This window comes from Ailuropoda melanoleuca, chromosome 7 (assembly GCF_002007445.2).
Source record: "Ailuropoda melanoleuca isolate Jingjing chromosome 7, ASM200744v2, whole genome shotgun sequence".
Taxonomy (NCBI): Eukaryota; Metazoa; Chordata; class Mammalia; order Carnivora; family Ursidae; genus Ailuropoda; species Ailuropoda melanoleuca.
The window spans coordinates 52,945,908-52,968,020 of record NC_048224.1 but is presented as its reverse complement, the minus strand read 5'-3'; the positions used below and the strand labels follow the sequence as shown (position 1 = coordinate 52,968,020).

Genomic DNA, 22,113 nt, shown 5'->3' with positions numbered 1-22,113 from the left:
CAGCTATGCCTGTATGCCTGTTGTCCACCCAGTGCTTATACGAGCCCAGGCACTCCCTAGGATGGTGGCCAGGTGCTTTTCATCCCTGTTGTCCTAGGGCTCAGCACTTAGTGAGATCGCTGCAGCTTTACTCTGAAAGTCTGATGGTTGGACAAGGGGAAACTCAGTATTACTTAAACATCTGGGGTCAGTTTGAGCGGCTAGATCTTGTGATCTAGATCTTCCATTGGGCTGTTCCTGAGTTGTATCCTTTATAATAAAACAGCAAAGTGCTTTTCTGAGTTCTGTAAATTGTTCTATGAATTATCAAACCTGAGGAGGGGGTCTTGGGAACTCTCGAATTTGTAGCCAGCTGGGCAGAAGTATGGGTAGCCTAGATATCCTACTGGTAGCTGGTAGATGAAGTGGGGGCAGTTTTATGGGACTGAGCCCTTGACCTGTGGGGTCTGCACTGAGTAGTGTTCGAAATGAACCACTGGACACCCAGTTGGTGTTGGAGACTCAGAGAGATAACATAGAAAAGTGCCATGCAATTGGTGTCAGAAGAAAACATGTCTACTCTCCATCCCCAGTTCTGTGTTACAGACATTTAAGCTGGGGTGCACTGTTCTGAGCAGGTGTGGGCCAAGAAGAAGGGGGCTCCCTTACCCTCCAGCTCCAAGTCTGGGGCCACAGCTCCATCCTGGCAGGGCAGGCTGCTGGGCTTCCTCATACTCCCCCTCCAGTCCTATGTTGCAGAATCTCTGTTCCAATCAGGTACAGCAGAGAGGACTTCCCACACAGGCCCACTGCCAAGGTGGAAATTCGGTGGGAGGCAGCAGGCTGCGAATACTTGGACCTTGACGGGTCCCACCTCAGTTAGCTCGGGGGCGGGGGCGTTCCACACCAGTGGGGACAAGCTCAGAAGACCAGGGGCTGCCACCCCGTAGTGCTCACTTAAGAGCACGGTCACTCCGGGAAAAGTGGGTCCGGCTTCCAGCTTGGGGGCAGTGGTTTATGGGTTCTGCTCCGGGGAAAGACAGGCTGTACGGAGAAAGAGCTCCACTGTTCTACCAGAGGAAGCTGACTTTGTTTGGATCAGAGCTTCAAAAACTTCACATGTAAGGGCGTTGTCAAAACCAATGGAGATCTTGGTAGAGAGCAATTAAGGGGACTGGCTTAAGCCAGGAACCATTTGTTGAGCTCCTGGTTCCCTGGGATTCTTCTGGATAGGCCAGGTCTGTCTGATCCAGGCTGGGCCCATCCTGTGCCTCTCCACCAGCTGGTCACTTGTGTGCCTGGTGTGGCTAGCTGTTGGTGGGGGCAATGGAGGGACTGCCTCCTGTCACCAAGCAGACTGGCCCAGTTTGCTAATATGGCAGTCGGAGAGTCATAAGGGTATAAGAACAGGAGTGGTGAGACCTGCTGAGGTCTAGGCTTGGTGAGTACAAGCCCATTCCTGCCACATTTCAGTGGTCAAAGCAGGTCACAGGCAGCCCAGAGGAAAGGCAAGGAGACGCAGAGCATGGTGGCCACTTTCACAATTGACCCCAATCTTGTTCTACTCTCTGCTTTCAGCTCTGGGAAGAGTTTCTTCAAGTTTCATTCCAGGACTTGGTGTAGTTTTAAAATGTGGTTTAACAAAAGCATGATACCTTGGCTCTGGAGTGACAGGCCACTCAGATCCTGAAGATAAAACCGTTTGAACAAGCTCCTTGCTACCAGAGAAGTGGCTTACTCAGCGTTGTGAAGGGAGGTTTTCAGTCTTGTGTCCCTCACACTTGTGTGTGGAAATGTCGTCTCAGTGCCTCCTCCGGCATGCTGAAGAACTTCCAACACCCAGGGCTAGAACTCGAGTGCGGTCACGAGTTCTGTTCCTTCCAGCTCTCTGTGAAGATCGGGAGGCACTGCCAACTGGGGGCACAGGCGAGAAGCTGGGCATTCACCGAGCGGGGCTGTCCTCACCGCTCTCGGAAACAGGGCTCTTTCAACACTGGCCCCAGGGGCCCTTGGCTCACAAGGAAAGCATCAACCAACCAGAAAACCACTTCTGAGCATGGGAGTTTGTCTTAGCCCGTTTGGGCTGCTGTAACAAAATGGTAGACTGAGTGGCTTATAACAACAGAAATTTCTTTCTCACAGTTCTGGAGGCTGGAAGTCTGAGGTTGGGGCCAGCAGAGTCAGGCAAGGGCCCTCTTCCTGTTGCAGACTTACTGTTGTGTCCTCCCAAATTAGAAAGGGCTGGGAGCTCTGTGGGGTCTCTTTTATGAAGAGCAATAATCCCATTCATGAGGGCAGAGCCTCCAAAGGCCCAATCACCCTCCAAAGGCCCAACCTCACACCATTACCTTGAGCATTAGGTTTTCAGCATATGAGTTTTGTGGGGGGGACACAAACATTCAATCCATAGTGGATAACTTTATTTTCAATTGTGGTAAAATAGCATATAAAATTTATCAACCATTTTTTAAAAAGATTTTATTTATTTGTCAGAAAGAGAGGAAGAGAGAACACAAGCAGGGGGAGCTACAGGCAGAGGGAGAGGGAGAAGCAGGCTCCCTGCTGAGCAAGGAGTCCGATGCACGACTAGATCCCAGGACCCTCGGATCATGACTTGAGCCGAAGGCAGACACTTAACTGAGCCACCCAGGCGTCCCCCATCTGAACCATTTCAAGTGTATGGTAGCATTAATATGTTCACATCGTTGCACAACCACCATCATCCATCTCCAGAGCTCTTCTCGCCTCGTGAAACTGAAACTCTACCCATTAAACACTAAGGACCTACTCCCTTCTCCTGAACCCTTGGTGATCACCATTCTCCTTTGTCTCTATGAATTGGACTACTCCAGGGGCCTCGTATAAGTGGAATCATACAGTATTTGTCATTGTGCGATGGGCTTGTTTCACGTAGCATAATGTCCTTAAGGTTCATTCATGTTGTAGCAGGTGTCCTCTTTGAGGCTGAGTAATATTCCATTGTGTGTATATGGCACATTTTATTTACCCGTCAACAGACACTTCGGTTACTTCCATCATTTGGCTATGAATAATGCTGCTATGAACATGGTTTACAAAGATCTCCTAGAGACCCTGCTTTCAACTCTTTCAGGTATATGCACAGAAGTACGACAACTAGGTCCTATGTGTGACCTAGTCGTGATTTATAAGAAGAGATACATCTTTGGTCTTCTCTGTTTCTGGCACAGAGCTCCAAAAACCCTTGTAATTTCCTAAGTGATAAGTGTGATAAATGTGTCTCAATATTATAACAAACTTCTTCCAACCACATCTGAGTTTATGTTAATGAGGCGACTTTTGGAGAGCACATAAGGATGGGGGCTGGTTTCCAGAGGAACCAACCTTGTGATTGGAGGGTTGGAACTTTCAGTCCCACCTCCTGACTGCTAGGGATGGGGAGAGGGGCTGGAGCCCGACTCAATTACCAATGACCAATGATTTAATCAACCGTGCCTACGTTATAAAGGCTCCACTAAAAAAAAAAACAAAAACCACAAAACAAACAACACCAACAAAAAGACTAGGTTTAGAGAGCTTCCAGGTTGACAAACCAGAAGCCATCCACATGTCCTTGTGTTGGGCCCCAAACTCCTTGGGGACAGAAGCTCCTTTGTTTGGGACCTCACCCTATGTATCTCTTCATCTGGCTGTTGATTTATATCCTTTAATATCCTTTGTAATAAACCAGTAATCCAGTGAGTAAACTGGTTTCCTGAGTTCTGTGAGCAGCTCTAGTAAATTAATTGAACCCAAGGAGGGGGTTGTGGGAATCTCTGATTTACAGCCAGTGGGTCAGAAACACAGGTAACACCCTGGACCTGTGATTGGTGGCTGACGTGGGGGGCAGGGCAGTCTTACGGGACTGAGCTCTTAACCTGTGGGATCTGATCTCTGGGGAGACGGTGTCAGATTGGAGCTGAATTGTAAGACACCCAGCTGGTGTTGGAGAATTGCTTGATATGGGGGAAATGCCCACACACTGGAATTGGGTGCAGAATCAGGATATGGTGATTCTATTCTTAATTTTTTGAGGAACCTCCATCCTGTTTTCCACAGCACCTGTACCATTTTGCGTTGCCACTAGCAGTGCAGGAGGGTTCCAATTTCTCCACATCCTGGCCAAAACTTGCTGTTTTCTGGTTTTTGTTTTTTGGTAGTAGCCAACCTGACGAGTATGAGTCGATATCTCGTGGTTTTGATTTACATTTCCCTCCATGTGCTTATTGGCCATTTGTATATTTCCTTGGGAGAAATATCTATTCAGGTCCTTTGCTCATTTTTGATTCAGGTTTTTTGTTGATGAGTTGCAGGAGTTCTTTATATTCTGGATATTAACTCTTTATCAGATATATGACTTGTAAATTTTTTTCACCTATTCTCTGGGCTGCCTCTTCACTCTGTTGATTGTGTCCTTTGACATACAGAAATTTAAAATTTCGGTGTGGTTTCAATGATCTAGTTTTCCTTTTGTTGCCTGTGCTTTGGGTGTCATCTGAGCATGGGATTTTAATGAAGACAACAAGCCTTCCCCTCTGCAGAGGGAGCCCTCCTGCCAAGAGAGGACTCAAACTCTGCTTGTCACTGTTTGATCCAATTGAAAAGGGAAGCATGTGTGTTGACAAAGGGTCCTCCAAATCATTTTTCACTCTCTCAATAACCGTTTCCACCAGGCAAGTTGTCATTTGCTCAAAGGATGCTGGAGGTCAGCAGTGGCTGGTTTTGACAAGCTTCTTGGCAACATTACCTCAGATGCTACTTTTTACTCTAAGGAGTAGAACTCTGATTGCTGTCTCTGTACTTTGGGTTTCTTCCCTACCTTTAGCGGTGGTATTACTTGGTTTCATTCTAGAATATACTCTTTTGTGATTGGTGTGAGGAAAGTGCTTGGCTTATGGACGAGGTCACCGTGCCCACATACTTACTCTCTGACAGTGTTCCTTCATGACAGGCAATGCACGGGGAACCAGGGAGGTGTAGCCTGCTGTCCTGGAAAATCTGATTTTTATTGTTCTGTGTCTTATTTCCACTCTTCTTTTTTGGTCGCTGTGTAAACGAATCATTTTTTTTTTAAAAGACTTATTCATTTATTTGAGAGAGAGCGAGCAAGCTCGCCCATGTAGGGTGGGGGAGGGGCAGTGGGCCAGGGAGAGAATCTCGAGCAGACTCCCTGCTGAGCGCAGAGCCCAATGCGGGGCTCGATCCCACAACCCTGAGATCATGACCTGAGCTGAAATCAAGAGTCAGATGCTCAACCGACTGAGCCATCCAGGCACCCCTAAACTAATTCTTAAAGAGTTATTATTAGTTCCAACCCATACAGACTCATGTTCTGTATTCACATCAGAATCCTGTCGTCTTTTTATACCAGTCATGTTTTTCTTTTTTCTTTTTAAAAGATTTTATTTATTTATGTGACAGAGAGACAGCCAGCGAGAGAGGGAACACAGCAGGGGAGTGGGAGAGGAAGAAGCAGGCTTCCAGCAGAGGAGCCCGATGTGGGACTCGATCCCGGAACGCCGGGATCACGCCCTGAGCCGAAGGCAGACGCTTAACAACTGCGCTACCCAGGCGCCCTGGTCATGTTTTTCTGATAGTAGAGAAATTGGGCTCTGGAGTCAGATGGCCATGTTTAAACCTAGGCTCTGCCATGTGCCACCTGGGGGTCTTGGCCAAATTACTCTTTGTGTCCTTGTTCCCCCATCCGTCACAGGGTCAATAAGGATACCTAACTCCTAGAATTGAGGAGATTCAGCAAGATAGATATAAACACTCATGCCTGACACATAATTGCTCAACACATACTAAGTACAATTGGAATTATTATCTCTCTCTATATTTTATTCAATGAAGTGCTTTTAAGCCACGGGTTCATCTTGTGACTGGGGATATACGGTAACACAATGACCATCCTTTGCCGCATGGGTGGCCACTGCCCTGACTTTGGTGTATTTATCATTCTCGTACACGCATTTGCACATTTACAACACGTGAATCCATAAGCATTATGTGGTGCTTTTTATGAGGCTTTACCGCCTTACATAAATGCATCATTCTGTGTGTATTCTTCTGTAACTTGCTCTTTTCACTCAATATTAACTTTCTGAGATTTATTCACATTGACAGGTGTAGGTCACGCATCTTTAACTGCCACAGAGTTAGCCAAAGTTTACCTGTTCTCTAGCTGAGGGACGTATAGCTTGTTCCCAAAGGACTTCCGCAGACTCAGCCGGGGACCAGCGGCAGCACCATCAGCGCTGAGCGAGCGCTTACCGTACTCACCACGGGCCCGCTCGGCAGCACTCCTCCGCAGGCGTTCCTCACGGGAGGGGACGGGGTCCCTCATCAGGGCCACGTGGAATGAGACCGACAGTGGATTGGACCCAGGCCTGCATGAGGCTGAGGTCTGTGCTCCTAGCCACTCTGACAATCTGTCTCCTAGGGATGAATGCCTGGTATCACACCACGGCAGGGGGACAGGCACCCGAGCAGGATCTGGGTGACACCCTCCAGCCTGGCCCTGGCCCCCTGGAAAGGCAGAGTGACCAGCTACAGCTCGCAGGCCTCTCTTGGTCTAGCATTGCTCAGTTACTGATTTAGCCCCCGTTCCTCCAAGAATATCTAACACCACGGGAGACTTTTTGGAGGGGCGGCCCCCAGGCTCCATCTGTGCTGTGTAACACCAGAGAACTGCCAGAAGCATGAAAAGGGCCGGGTCTCTGCTGTTGGCTGGTGTTGAGGGGGGTGGAATGGAGAGAGGTGTCCCGGGTCAAAGCATGTCAGAGACAATCAGGGAGAGACTAGCAAGCCACTAGCGTGGGCCTGGAAGGAAGGAGTAAATGGCATTCACTATGCTTTAACGTAAACTCAGTTTGGAATGATTTAGAATTTAAACATACTGATCTTGGATTTCATTCTGGGGCCTGGTTACTGGGGCAGCGACTATTGTTATAAGACGGTGAATGTCTGATGTCCCCCAGCTGGAGTGGGCTTTGTGGGCTACTGCCTTGCTCTTGGCCTAGGCCTCCTCATCTGTGAAACTGGGAAGGGAGCCACCCCGCAGATGCAGTACACGAGGGGTCTGACGTGGAGCAGGGCCTCAATAAATGGTCACCGCCACCATTACCTCCCTATCAGGCAAGTCTCACCAGCAGACAGTGGGTCAAGGAGGTGTAGCTTCCGCCAACTGGCCTCAAGTTGTTAGGTGTCTTCGTGCCTTGAAGGAGATCAGGATTTGAATGAGATAGTGACTGAGGACCAAAAAGTAAAATCAGAAGTTCCTACAAAGAACCCCACTCCCGGGTGCCTCCTATTCCAGCAGGTTTCTGGTGCGACCCCAACCCTAACCTAAGGGTCTACTCCCCAAGCTGGGCCAAACCCATCTCCGTCTGCGCGGGTTCTGAACAGGCTTCCGGAGCAACAGGACGTGCACCAGATTTTGATCTGGAGAGCTCCTAAGGCTGAAGGGCAGCAGGAAGGGAGGAGAGAGCATAAGATGGATAAAGTGCTCTCATTGCATGCCCCAAACATGCTGCCACCGAGTAGAGAGCGTCTGCAGACAGAGGCCTGCAGTGTCTAAGCTAGAGAGACATTCCCGAGAAGGAGAAATAAGACCAGGAAGCGCTCCCGTGACTACAACCAGTGCCCTGTTGCTGCCCAGGGCCCAAGACAAGCTTCGTGAACTGTCCTCAGATGTGAGACCATTAAAGATCTTAGCGTTAACGATGCTGACTGGGGTCTAGAAGATTCTGGGTCACAGCCGGGGTGGCAGTCTCATCTGCAACGGACCACCTCAGAAGCCTTCCTCCTCCGGCTCTCCGGAGTAAGGCCAGACCAGGAGTCACCGAGGACACCATGAATGGGTGCTGATTGATTTAATTTATTAGACTCGAGTGCTTCAGTACAGAACGGTACAGAGATGATACATGTTTGTGCTTCAATACTTTCCAACACTGAGATTCTGAGAATTTCAAGGTAAACAAATTTCAAGACAGACTAGCTTTTTTAAAATATCCTTTTGATAAATTATTTTTATATAAATAACAGAGAAAGGAAACCCAACATGTTCGACGCACAAGGCCCTGAAGCGCGAGCCCCGTCTGGTCAAGGGGAGGGGACGAGACAAGCAGTGACAGCAGGAAACAAACCAGCGCAAGCACCTACAGCTCTGTCCTAAGGAACCGGGGTAGCTTTGGGGGCGAAGGGACACGAGAGAAGAGGCCTGAAAACTAATCTGAGTGCGCCGGGGAGATTCCAAAGCCTTGAGAACACCACGAAGCATCTAACGGGGAGGGCGAGGCACGCGGTCCGAAAGGAAAGCGGGCGGCCGCGTGGAGCTAGCACGCACCACATCTGCAAGGACGTCACGAGACAGTAATATGCACACGGTCTGCAGGCGTTCAGGGGCGGCGGGGGGCTGGGCAGGGGACATTTTTGTGACTTCCACTGTCATATTTTGCGACAACAGCAGCAGAACATGTGGTGCGCTCACCATCGGAGAACGGAGAGCTGCTGAGTCTTGAGGATGACGACACATCCTTTCTGCATTTGCTTCTTTCATTTTTGCTTTAGAGCTAAGTTTCATACAGAGAATAAAAGGATCATTTTCTCTTACAAGCATGACGACATATGACCCCACACAACACAAAATAAAGTATTATGAAGTATCTTAAACTGAGGATAATCTGAGTGGCAACAGGGTCTGCATAAATCCAATGGGCGTTTTTTCTGGCGGTCCGAAGTCGTAGGGGCACAGACCCTTCTCTATAGGAAAGGGCCCTCTGCCCAGGAGCCTGCGAAACCCATTCCATTCTAGTTTGTTCCTAACCCTAGAGCTCCGCCCGTGCTGACCCCACTGAGAAAGAGGAGCTCTGCTGGGGGTGGTGCCCAGGGAAGGAAAGGGTCTGGCCAAAAAGCCCAGCCTAATTGCTTCCCCAGGAGACGGAGGTCCTGGTGGGAGCTTGCTCCGCACTCGCTGGGCACCAGGACTTAGGCCACAAGATCGCAGCACTGTGGACACAGGCGGGGGGTGGGGAGCGGTGACAGGCCGCACGCAAGCAAGCCAGCACCCGGCTTGACTTTACGTGAACATCTCCAGCCCCTCCCACAGCTCCAGCACAGGGAGGATAAGCCACTGGGGGAAGGCTAAGAGGTTGCTTCCCGCTCAAACCTCACAAGACAGGTCACCTGATCTTCTCCGCTAAGCTTATCTGGTTGCGAGCCGGCGAGGGGTAAGAACTGGAGTGAAGCCAACAGATTAATCCTCAGTTTGAAATATTCCAGGAACAGACATCTCTGTGATTCCCAAAAAGAACAGGAACAACCCAAAACAGATTTTGTAAAACACCCAAACGTCTACCTTCCCATACTCAAGCAATTTGCGCATATCGCACTGGGTTATATACAAGGTCATGGAATCATAATAATGGGGAGAAGGTGTCCAATCATTCTAGACAGTTCTACAACTTCTCCAGCAGTGTGTCCCTTACGCGGGCACTTCTCCTTTTAGGACACATATAGAAGATACTCTTTTTAAAAAACACAATGCATTATTTTCTTTTGTTTCACACAAGAAGAGGGCATCATTAACACGAGAACGCAGCGGCGACAGTGCCGGCCAGGGCGTGCAGAGCTGGGGGAGGCGGTGGAGGGACGGGGTCAGCAAAGTAACCGAGGCGGGCAGCGGTAGGGGCTGCGGAGCACTGTGGGAAGAGGGTTCGTTTTTTGGAGGGGTGGCTTATGTTTTTAACTGCTTATTTCTTCATCTGTTTTATTCAGTTTCTTCAGCGTGTCCAGCAGTTTCTGTGGGGTGAGAATGTGCGTGGATCCTGGGGGGCAGAAAAGACAGTGAGCTTGCCGGCTCCAGTTTCCACCACGTCTCCTTTCCTGCTCTTCCGTTCCCCAGCTCTGCATCCGTTCCCCCACCCACAGCCTGGTCTAGAGGAAGCAGGGAGGGGGTCAGGGGTGGGGTGTTGAGGCCACATCACAATAGGCCTGGGAGACATTTGGGGACTGTGGATAAACCAAACACATCCTCTGGCTTAGGCAGGGTCCCAGGCTATACCAAGGGAGGAACCCGCCTCTCCATCTGGGGTCAGCGGCATCTGCCAGGGGATGGGGCGCCTGCGTTTCTGATTCTCTCTTGCACTCGAGGTGAAGCCAGGGAGAGGAATTCAAAACCATATGGCAGGGGAAAGGCTGGGAAGGAGGTGGGGGCTGGGAGGGGGCTGTGTATGGAAAAGGTGGTGCCTGCTAGGGAGGGAGTGATGGGCAGAGCACCCTGGGGGAAGCCACTGACCTCTGGTAGCCAGTGGGCTGGTACTCGTGGGTGGGACCTCAGGCGTGAAAGGGGAAGGGCCAGGGTACCTGAGGCCTTACCTTGCAGAGATCGCACATTGTAAGAGATTAGAAATGCTTGCAAAAAACTTAAGCTAATGGAGTTAGATATACTTCTACTGCAAAAATAAAAAAATAAAATAAATAAATGAAGTCCTTTTTCATAAGGAGAGAGAGAGAGAGCTAAGAAGTGCAGTAAAAAAAGATGCATGGACCGTGTGGCTTGGACATGGACTTTACTGGAACAGAACAGAAGTGACCGGTGTGTGAACATGAGGCCGGCATACATGCAGCAGCGGGCTTCAAAGAAAGAGGTCCCGGTGGGAGAGGAGAACTGAACAAAAGAGAGCCGTACTTGAAAATGTGCCTCCCTGGAGGTGCGGGCGAGGGCGTGGGCCTTGTGGGAGTGGGGACAGAAACTGCAGAGTGCCAGATTTCCACCCTGAGGGTAGGCAGAAGAAAGCTTTGGCTGGCTTGTTGGGGGTGATTCCAAATACCAGGGTCCCTTTGCCTTTGACCACTATGTGCTCAGCGGACCCGCGACTGCTGGGACTGCAGACCTTGAACCTTCCTGCTCCGTCCAGACCTCTAGCTTGAGGGGCTTCTCCCAAAATCCCCTCCACTATAGTTCAAGCCCTGGCCACCCTGTCACTTCCCCGGGGGCGGAACCGGTCCCTGGCTACTTAACAGCCTGCACTAGCCTCTGTGCTCGAAAGCTGACCCACTGCTCTGCAGACCTGAGGCTCCTTCAGCAAATGCCACGGGGGCGAAAGCTGACCCACTGCTCTGCAGACCTGAGGCTCCTTCAGCAAATGCCACGGGGGCTTTCAGCAAGATGTCCCTGGGTGTTTTCACAGCACCGCCCTCCCCCAAAGGTACCCTCCAAAGGAACTCTTCCTGTGAGTCCTAAAGAAGGTCAAAGGCTACTCCCCAAGTGAGAAAACAGGAATAAACATTGCTCAATTCTTAACAGTGAACCACTGCCAGAGCGAGGGCCTTCCAGATCTCAACTCCACGCGGTCTGTGCGTCTATATCTGGAAAGCCTCTGGGTATTTTGTGCAGAGATTAACTTGGGGGCTTTCCAGGTAAAGGCAACAACAGTGCACATGCTAGAGAAACTCTCCTAATGCCCTCCCATGCCAGCCAGCTGAGTTCCAGGAAACAAGATAGAAGACTCGATTTGCTGGAAAAATCAAAGGGGAGCCTCTGGTCAGATGCCTATCCCAAAATGCTCCCTACCCTCGCTTACATGCAAATTCAGTATCTGAGGGAGGCCAGAAAAGGTTAAGGAATCCACGCTCTAGAACTTTCTACCACCTGATGGCTGACCATCTGGTGTTCTCAGTCTGACTGAAAGAAGAAAATGTCCAGGAGCAAGTATCTCTGCACTAGGCCTCGGGATTCCTGGGCCCAAACTCACTGGGTGTCTTTAAAGGACCCAGACCAGCTGGTGTTAATCTGAATCACCTGGGAGCTAATTCTTGTCACCCAATCACCCGTCTTGTTTTAACACCTCGGTCAAGCTTTTCACCACCACACACACTGCACACAGAGCTGGAGGGGCCTGTAATACACATACTGCAGACCTGTGTTTTGGACCCACGGGGAGCTGACCAGGTAGGTCCAGCAGAACCCCGAGTGGGTTCCACTGCTCTCAGGGTCCCTCTTATGCTCCATAACTGCAAGGCTAAGAAATACAAACGGTGGTCTCCAAGCACAGTCATCCCAAAGACAGTCAGAGCATGGGCCAGACACAGTGAGCTCGGCCAGGACAAAGTCTTTCCGCACTGAGAGAGTCTGAAAATCACAGTGTTCTTACAGATCGGCCAGTCTATGCATTCCTGGGTTTGGCCAAAGCAGACCTACCACCTCAGAAGATCCAGGAAGGCACGAGGGAATGTATGTATTTAAGAGCAGCCCAGGAGAGTTTGATGACCTACCAGGTTTGGGAAACATGCTCCGGCCCACCCCATGTCCTAAAGATGGGAGAAGGAAGCCCAGAGCGGCAGGGGGCTAGTCTGCAGCCCTTTGGTGGCACGGCCAGGCCTGGAAGCCATGCCACTGGTCTCAATTCTGGGCACCCTGGGCTCCTGGCCCCGGGAGGGGATAGGCAAGTGAATGCTTAAATAGCAGCTGGGCAATGGGTTGGCTCTGAATTCAAATTCGAATCTGAGTCCCAATGAAAAATGACCCTTGTCTGACCCCAACTGGGAATAAAGCAAAACATTCAATATAAAAAAACAAACTTTCTCCCAAGTGCAAGTGCTGTATGGCAGCTTTTCGGTGCACCTCCACCGGCTTTGGACAGCCCCTTGGACATGCCCTTAGGGTTGGTACTTTTAACACAATGCCCCCAGAGCTTGGGGTGAAGATCTAACACAAAGACTTCACTTTTGGACAATATGGAGGGACGACTGATTTATGGGATTAAGGTGAGGCTTGGTGGCATCTGTGAACTTCGGCTACCCACACCCTCTCCCTTCAACCGGCACCCGGGAGAGAGAGGTGCCAGAGGACAGAGTGGGTGCTGGTACCCACATGTGGGGCCCACCGGGGACACTCATTCACTGCTGAGCGGGAAAACTCATCTCTTAGAAGCTAAGTCACCGCAGACACTGACTTTGACAGGAGACAACCCTGGCCCTCTTCTGTCCCGCACTGTTCTTGGATAATCACAACAGAAGGGAGCAAGTCATATTTTCATCTGCCTTCTGACCTCCCCGGGATTAGGGCTCCATGTCTCGCTTTTTCCCAATGGAACTCTCTAAAACACAACACTGCCCCCAAAAAAGCATTTCAGAAGCCAAGAGTACACAACTCAAGACTATTTGTGTTCTCTGCTCAGATGGCAGCCGAGACCCTCTGTGCTGACTGAACATAAAAAAAAAGGAAACCAGCCTGAGAGGGACAGGCATTTTCTGAAGCAGGGACTCCTAGAGCGAATCCTAGCTGGGGTCCCCCTGGGGTCTGGCTTTCAGTCTTTCAGACCTTGCAAGTGGTCTGCCACTGCGCAGCCTGGACTGCACATCTGTCCTTCTGTAAGTCTTAAAACACATCCTGCAGGCAAAGCTGCTCACCTACCCGCCATCTGTGCACAGAACCAGATGTCTGATTACCAACCAACCAAAGTACTTCTAAACAATGACTAGTTTTTTTCAAACAATGACTATTTTTTAACAATCGCTTTTATTCACCACCCACTGGCTGCACTTTCTAGGGGAAGGCAGCCCAGGGCCACGGCCAGCCGACCGTGCAGCGTGCAGGCTCGTCCCACGTGCGGCTTCTGCCCTCACTACTGCCCAGGGGGAGCCATCCCTCAGCCACAAGGAGGAAAGAGGAGACAAACTGCACAGCTGCCTGTTCGGACCTTTAGAGCGAGTCCTTTTTTGGCCTAAGCATGTTCTCTTTAGACAAACAAACACGCTTCTGGTGCTCCCCGGTTATGGCTCTGATGGCCCAGTCCCCTGAGGTTCATCAGAGATTGCAAATGCATGAGGGTAGGCCCGCAAGCTTTGAGGCACCCGATCTGAAAGACCGAATTAGATGGTCAGAGCTCCAGGAGCCTGGGGCCCTGCGATCCAGCCTCTCTGCATTCTGCACACTTTGTGCGTGGAGGGGGGGGAACCTCCTGCAGTCACACAGGTGCTCCTGGCAGAGTTGGGGCTAGAGTCCAGGCCTCGCCACTGCTCACAGGTGATCCATGCTCCATGACTCACCAGGCCACCTCTCAGCCCAGGCAGGGAGTGGGGGTGGGGGTGGACACCGTCAGGGGGGTACACGAAGTCAGGTACACAGAGTGTGACCTCGTCACAGACCGCATAAGAAGCTACTGAATAACTAATGTTATAGGGGGGTTCTTCAGTAACCGTCTGTCACGTGACACATCAGAAGAGATCCCCAGCACATATGAGGGATGGAAAGAGAGAGGAAGAAATGAGGACAAGATTCAAATCTGGATGATCTAGGAGACAGACACGGGTTCCTGGCTAACAGGAAAAGGCACAAGTGTGGTGGGGGAGAGAAGACACTCTTTCAAGCAGCACAAGGCATTAAGAACAGATTTTAACCCAAAGGTTCTCAGATCTCTCTGAGAGACTTCAGTGACACAGAGGGGTATGACGACTCAACTCTGGAAAAAAATCCACAGGAGAATGAAAATAAAAGCAATTACGGAAAGATAAGTGACTACGAAGGGCCACTTTCCCCAGACGAACATGAGACCCGAGCTTTCCACTGGTGGCTGGAGTTCACCAAGTACACGTGGCTCGTGAGCCCATCACCCCTTAGAAACTGTTCCTCGAGCCAAGTGCCTGTCCTGGGAACAAGATATTTCCGTGTCTAACTACCACTGCTGTGGAGTCCATTCTGACGCGCTCCAACGGGCTTCCCCCACGATAGGTGCCCGTGGATATCTCCACTGGACTTCTGCCTTCTTAGACATGATGGTCCCCTGAATGCCTGCTGGCCCCAAGTCCCCACACCCCAACATAAGCAGGACGCTATGTGTTCCCTGCCTGGTGTCTACAGGTTCCCCCGGGCCGGTAGGCTTGCGTGCCACGCCTCCGGCATCCCTCAGCTTCCAGCTCCTCTGAGGGCCTGGTCACAGCACTTATGGTCACTTCTGGAATAAAACCCAGGGGGCTGCACTGCCTGACTGAGCAGCAGGTGACCCAGGGCACGAGTGAGCTGGCAGGCCGGGGCCCAGAGGCTCTCACGGCAGGGTCTGTGAAGGCAGCGCCGGACACATTTTCAATCGGTGTTAAGAACTGCAAGCATTTTCTTGTTGAAAGAAAATCAAATAAATAAACTAAAAAGGGAAAAAATAAAGAAAAAGAGTGACGGAATAATCAAAGAAAACCCTTCAGAGTGGAAGAGTTTCTTTTCTGTAATAAGCTGCTTTTACTTTGTTTCTTTGGCTCTCACTCCATTGTTGGAGCCTGATCCTCAAAAGATACCCTAGAGGACTCCCTGAAGTCGGGGTGTCTCAGGTCCATGAGAAATTTGGTGGGAGTGAGAATGTGAGTAGAACCTGTGGGAGAACAGAGTCCAGCTGACTGCTTGAACAACGGTACGTTATAGGAACATGCCAACTCAGGCCTACGTTTTATGCAGCCAATGAGGTACGAGAAAGCAAGATGCGAGCACCGCACACGCACACGGGCCTCAAGGACAGCCGGCATGCACGAAGCAGATGAGGCCACGCCGCGGACGTCAGCTGTCTGCGCAAGGCCTCTCCGCAGGTCTGCAGGGGTAACTTTATCTCCCCAGGGTTCCACCCCCCACCAGGGAACCGCAAGTCAGGACCAAAGTCGAAGTGGGAGATCTATACCAAAGCCTGGCTGTGACAGCTTCTGTCCAGGAAAGCGTGTCTGAGCTGAGAATTATTCAGCATATGCATGCAACACACACACGAGCAGGGGACAGAGAAAGCTTTGTCATGGGGTCCACATAACAAAAAGGAGAAAACAATACAGGGAGAAATGGCAACCAGCTGGGGAAGTTCCAGGGAATGGGGAGGGGAAGGAGAGGATGTCCAATTTCCCTACTCAATGGTGGTCTCTAGAAAGGGGGTTGAGAGTGCCAGGTCCATCTTGACACACCCAGGAATGGCCACACGGACTGGTCTGCAGAACCTGTTTACTCTGAGAGCTTAGGGGGCACTGTGACTTGGTCACCCCAAAGCGGAGGTGTAAAACTGACACAGCTTATAGAGACTGGGGCAAGGCCAGGGCAGTTGTGCCGACAGCCTTCTGTCAATGTCAAGAGGCAGCCCGGGCAGGTGCAATCCATTTCAGTAAGGGCAAGATGGGGCAAAAGGAAGGCATCTGGAGAAAGCACGATTTTTCTCAGCTCACTCTTCCCCACCCAGCCCTAGAAACTGTGGAAACTCCTGCAGGCATGAAAAAGGAATAAAGTCTTCCACTGCCTTAAGTCAGTTCTAAAGAGTAGCTTCCTTTCTTCTGGAAAGGAAATGTCAGAAAGGGTATGGCCGACCTAGAAGTGGTAGGCCCCTTAGCAGAGTCCAGCAGTCAGGCCAGTAAGTTTCGGGCAGTATCTGCTCGCATGCTGCGTCTGTCTATCTCCAACTGACAGATAAAGGAGGGGGCGATAATATACCTTCCGTTCGCTGAGCATCTTCTGGACAGGAGGCCCAATGCCAGGAAACTGACAAGTCCCACCTCAGGCCCAGTAACGAGGCTGTAAGTGGGTGTTCTTAAACCCAGTTTGGTTGGGTAAGAAAATCGCAGCATGGAGACGTGGGGCGCTTGCTCAAGGTGACCCACTTGGCAGTGGCCGAGCAGGGATGGGAGTGTGGGTGTGCTGGAGTCTGTGATCAGGTGCTTCCCACCGCTTGCAGCTGCCTCTCATCACGAGACACAGTGCAGACACGAGGAAAGAACCTTTTGCCGCTTAGCTGCTGCTGTCCACAAACATGTCTAGAGACTAAGTTTTGCAAGGGCAACGGAGAATCGAAGACAGAATGAAACACCAAAGCATGGAATGGGTCAAAGTGCGATGAAGCAGCCCCTTCCCTCTAGAACACATGCCCCCACTCACCTATTAGCACTTCCCACTTTCCATTGGCTTGGGTCACCTCGTAAGCACAACGCATCTCGTTCAGGCTCACGCCCCCAAGGATGAAAATAATGAGGCGGGGACCACTGCGGTACTCCCCTGGGGCCTTATTCTTATGCCAGTGCCCATAGCGGGCGCTGGGGTCAGGGGAGAGAGGGAGAAAGGGAGAGGAAGGGGAGAAGGGAGAGAGGGAGAGAGAGGAAAAGAGAGAGAGAGAGATTAATTATGCTTATCTGCACTTAAGTATTTAGCACTTCATACCTCAATGACTTATCTACACATTCATTCTGTACACCAGTGACCAAAACAGAGTAGTAGCAAGTTTGGTTGAGCTGAACCGCTGTGCACATTATCAAGGGTTCTGGCCGCTCATGCCGTGAGCTTGTCACTCTCTTGGAAACAGGCAGGCTCAAGTTAGCTTTAAAGTTTGACGTGTTACATTCCACAGCTTCTCCCCTCACGGTGGTTGTCAGGCTTCTGCCCTCGAGCGTATGGGTTTCTAGGCTTGTCTGGAACACTGCTGGCAGTGAGCGGTGACGATGGAGTCAAGGCCCGTCTTCAGGTTGGCACGCTGATTCACGCACTGAGCACCTCACTGGGCCACGGTCTCCTCCAGCACCAAGGTGCCGACCCGAGGGAGAGTCAGCCATGCCCACCAAGAGCTCTTGGTTTAACTGGGGTGGGTGGGGAGAAGGAAGCAGGTCAGAATCGTGCTATAGAGGAGCTCAGTGCTACTGGGACACACTCAGGGGAGGGCCTTCTAGCATCATCTAGGCATCACTGGAGAAGTCTTCCCAGGAGACGTGACACTGAGCTGCCCCTGAAAGACAGGCATTTCAGTGGTGGGATGGTTCCCAGAGGGGCCCCCCTGTCCCTGGGCTTCTCTTAGTAAGTCTTCACCTTGTCCTCAGAAACAATGAGAAATGGGTTGCTTCCAGGTTAAGAAAATGGGGGAAGCAAAACGAAAAGCAAATCAAGGAGAGCGAGTCTCTAGTGAAATCTCCACCCTTCTCCCTGACTAATGAAAGCAGTAAAGTCACTTTCCAATCCTGAAGGTGCCAGGGGCACATGTGGGTCAACACAGAGAGCATCCTTTGATAGTCTGCCATTGTCAGCCTGCCCGGCCGCGGCACTACTGGGGATTTTGAATTTTACTCCAATGTTGGCAATCAACATTTGGCCTCCACTGGCATCAGAGGAGATATGCAATGACACAGGGGCCACGTGGGCCTCCAGCCTTGGCCCAAGAGAAGGTCTAAAAGTGAGGGCAGCAGGCTGGGAGGCCAGAGAGAAGACAGGCAGGCAAAGTGCGAGCAGGGGGACAAGGCTGGAGAGTGTTCATCCCGCGAGCTGTGTGCTACTCCAGGGCCCAGCACAGCCTCTCTGGAGCTAGCGATGCTCCTGTTCCAAGTTCTAATATTCATTCAGCCGTGTTCTCAGGAGTCACCCCAGGTTCTCGCGGTCAGAGAAAAACAGAGCCGCACCCTGGCTTGGAGGCTGCCGCCTCAGGAAAGGTAACAGATGCTGCTGTGGTCAGGGAACAGCCTGGGCCACACAGACGAGGGAGGCCAAGACGACTCTGGAGGCAAAATGCCGGCAGACGTCATCGCAGAGCACAGCAGGAAGGCTTCCCGATGCATGGCAGGGAGGAGGAAAAGAGGAAACGTTTGAAAACAGACCCCAGAAGATACCATGAGCGACCAAGAGAACACACAGTGTTGGAGAACCCAGGGACAGAAGGATGGATCGCCGTCTACTCACGTCTCCAAGCTGAAATATCTGAGCATCACCAGGTATGAGGCAGAAACCCAACAAACCCACGGCATCCACACTCATCATCTACATTCGCATCAGGAATGATTCTGAGAAACGCAGCTCTATGCAGACAACGTATTCATTCCCTTCAACTGATTAATCAAAAGCGAAAGCGGAATACACAGAGCACCTACTATGTGCCGGGCTCTGTTTTAGCAACTGAGGCTGAAACAGACACATAAATCCCCACCCTCGCAAGGCTGGCATTCTAGTGGGGGGGAGACTGGCAGTAAAGCAAGAGAAACACAAATACTATACGATGTGCTGGTATAATCCACGGCGTGAACAAAAAGGGAAGCGGGAGAAGAGGTGTTGGGAGGAGGCTATCATTTTTTTTCCTCTATTTTCTGTAACAGCTTTACTGAGAGATAACTCACATGTCATTCAATTCCTCATTTAGTGTGTACAATTCAGTGGTCTTTAGTCACAGAACTGTGGACCATCACCAATTTTAGACCATTTTTATCACCCCAGAAAGTCTATGCCCATTAGCAGTCACTCCCCATTTCCCCACCTCAACACCCCCCCACCCCGTGTCCCCAGCAATCGCTCACCTACTTTCTGTCTCTACAGATCCGCCCACTCTGGACATTTAATACAAATGAAATCATACAAGGTGTGGACTTCTGTGACTGGCTTCTTACACTTAGTATAACGTTTCCAAGCTTCACCCGTGTTGTGGCATGCGTCAGTGCTTCATTCCTTCCTTTGGCTGGATAATATTCCATTGTATGAATACACCGTGTTTTGTTTACCCATTTATCAGTTGATGGAAATTTGGGTCATTTCCACTTTTGAGCTATTATGAATAGTGCACCTAGGAACACTGGTGTAGTGTAATGTTGAAAAAAGGTAGTCAGGGAGGTGGAGGAGATTCGGGGCAAGCCATATACTGTCCCCATACACTGGGGACAGATAATTGCAGGCAGCGGGGAAAGCAAGTGCAAAGGTCCTGAGGCAGAAGTAAGCCTGCCATGTGCCGAGAAGGAAGGCAGGGTGGCAGAAGTGGAGAGAACAAAGGGAGGAGTAAGGAATGAGTGAGAGTGGAGTGGGAAGCCAGAGGGTGAAGGGCCTCGCAGGCCGCACCAAGGACTGGGCCTGCGCTCTGGCTGTGATGAGAAGCAGTGGGACGGCTCCTGTGGATACTGCTGCTGCATAACAGGACTACCGTGTGGCTGAGGACCAACCAGAGATGGTCCCACTTCTCCCCTGGCTGGCTCAGGATTCCCACTCACCTGACCGCGGTGGTACTAAAGGAGGCAGAGGAGCGGGTGGAGATATAAGGGTAGTGCTTGGTATCAAGTTTGTCTTCAATAGTGTCCTGGAAAGTAAAGAGACAGACAGTGGGCTTTTGCCTTTTGTTTGAGAAGGGCCGACAGAACCAAGGCAAGATGATTCAAAGAATAAGTCACTTAGCAAAGTGACATGGCCAAGTCTGTAACAAGCAGAGCTGCCCTGCCCTGCTGCCCACTGCCGGTGCCTGGCACAGCGTTCCGCAGGGACCAGATCCTCTACAACTGGCTGGTGCACTGAGATCGGTTTGTAGGTCTGCTTCTTTAAGAGAAGTTAAAAAAAAAAAAAACCCAAAAAACTGCAATGGGGCGCCTGGCTGGCTCAGTCGGAAGAGCACGTGACTCTTGATTTTGGGGTCCTGAGTCCAAGCCCATGTTGGGTTACTAAGAAAAATAAACTTAAACAAAACAAAAAAAAACTGCATTAATTTTTCTTGCTTCCCTTCTAATTTTTTTTTCTTTTACATTCTATGTGAGTTCTTTGTAAGGTTATAAATGTTGCATTCTGTCCAATAAATTCCTGATACTTGCCATCAGTCTTGTAGAAACTAGGCACAGGCAGGGTCTCTCATGCAAGACAAGACCTTACACTTCAGTTTTCCAAGGGTCTAATTATCCAGTGGGTGGATTGCAGCTATGCACCTCCTGCTGTCTAGAAATCTCCACCCCTCCTAACAGCTACCATGTGAAGCCTACACACGTCTCTTCACGGGGCTGGGGAGAGGGGCAGGAAAAGGGTGAGGAGAACAAAGGAGCAAATGAAACAGAGAGGTGGGCTTTAATTACATTACAAAGAAATGTAATTGATTTCTAGATGTTCATGTTCTCCCATCCTTTTGGTTTGTGGGTTTTAAATATAGGAAGTTGACTCACTATATATATTTAAAATATACTTATTTTAACATGTAAGTCAGCAGGAACACAGACTGCTTGAATTAACAAAGGAATTCTGGGAAAGTCCCTTCATTGTCAGGACCCCAGTCTAGTCCACCTATGGGGAGCAGGAGCTGGACAGGGCAGCTCCAAGACCCGCCCCAAAGATCTAGTGGGGCAGGATTCTGAGCAGGGTTCCTTCGAGCTACAAGCAGAGAGCAGAGGGACACCTCACATTCACAAATACGAAACACCTACTATGTCCAGGCACGGTGCCAGAGGACACACGAGCTGAGGGCGGAGGCCAAGGTATAAAAAGCTGACTCCAAGCACTGAACAGATACCTATATGTGAACAGCAGCCCTGACACACACTACAGGAGTCCAGGGCGGCCTCTGCGGTGCTGGGAGGTCGGATGGGGGAAGTGTATGGGAATGGTCAGACCTGAAGGGGACTTTGAAGGAAGGCAGGGCTCAGAAGTGGAAAGGGAAAGCACCACAGGCAAAGCATGGATGTGAACAGAAAAGCAGAGGCAGAAACATGCCTGGCAGGGTCCCTGACTGGCGAGGAATCTTAGGGAGGGATTGGCTTGGGTCGCATCCTGAAGGCCCCTCCACACCCCCACCCCCACAGTGGCGCTGGTTACTCATCTGACCTATAGATGCTGGGATGTGTTTGCTTCTTTGGATACAGCACCATCGAGCGGCTCTACTCGGGCTACATCATATGGATCATGGGGGTCGGCATCTGGTGGCCTCTGGGGATGGCTCTTTCTACATCCTCAGGACAAGGCTATGGGGCCTAAAAGAGCCCAGAGACTGGATACAGATCCTCCGGGACAGAGAACCCCAGGCCATCACCACCACCCCACAGCAGGTGAAGCTGGAGGCCTCTGGGCCTGTAAGGTGAAGAGCCCCAGGCCCTGGCTGTCCCCACACACCCTCACAGCCCTCCCTCGCTGACCTCCATGATGTCTTTAATGATCGGGGTCCACCGCGAGAGCTGGTAAGTCTGCTCGCTGATGCGCTCCTTCCGCTCGGGCTTGCTCCTGCGGCGCAGCGTGGACTGAGTGCAAACACACGCGAGATTAGATGGAGTCAAGGGGTCATCTGGGCCCCTGCAACTTTGCTGGCCCTTGGAAATCGCTCCCGAGGACTCCCTTTAGAGAGTCAGCACTGGCAGAGTATGAAGTGGGAAGGGTTTTCCTGGAAAAGTTCAGCATGT

General features: G+C 50.8%; 1 protein-coding gene across 4 annotated transcripts in view; it reads right to left on the bottom strand.

The window, feature by feature from the left end:
- Positions 1–9,255: 9,255 nt before the first annotated feature.
- The window catches only part of STXBP1 (syntaxin binding protein 1), a 63,259-nt gene continuing 50,401 nt past the window's right edge, over positions 9,256–22,113 (bottom strand). The window contains exons 16-20 of one of the 4 annotated variants that reach the window (XM_019796507.2): positions 21,853–21,954; positions 19,960–20,045; positions 16,892–17,046; positions 15,237–15,362; positions 9,256–9,824 (exon numbers count right to left, since the gene is read on the bottom strand). In XM_019796507.2, the coding sequence (XP_019652066.1) occupies positions 15,253–15,362; positions 16,892–17,046; positions 19,960–20,045; positions 21,853–21,954 (453 nt within the window). In that variant the 3' untranslated portion in view covers positions 9,256–9,824; positions 15,237–15,252. Of the gene's footprint in view, positions 9,825–15,236; positions 15,363–16,891; positions 17,047–17,170; positions 17,730–19,959; positions 20,046–21,852; positions 21,955–22,113 lie in introns of all 4 variants that reach the window. The other 3 variants (XR_004626587.1, XM_002916327.4, XM_011221150.3) reach the window with 3 other exon arrangements.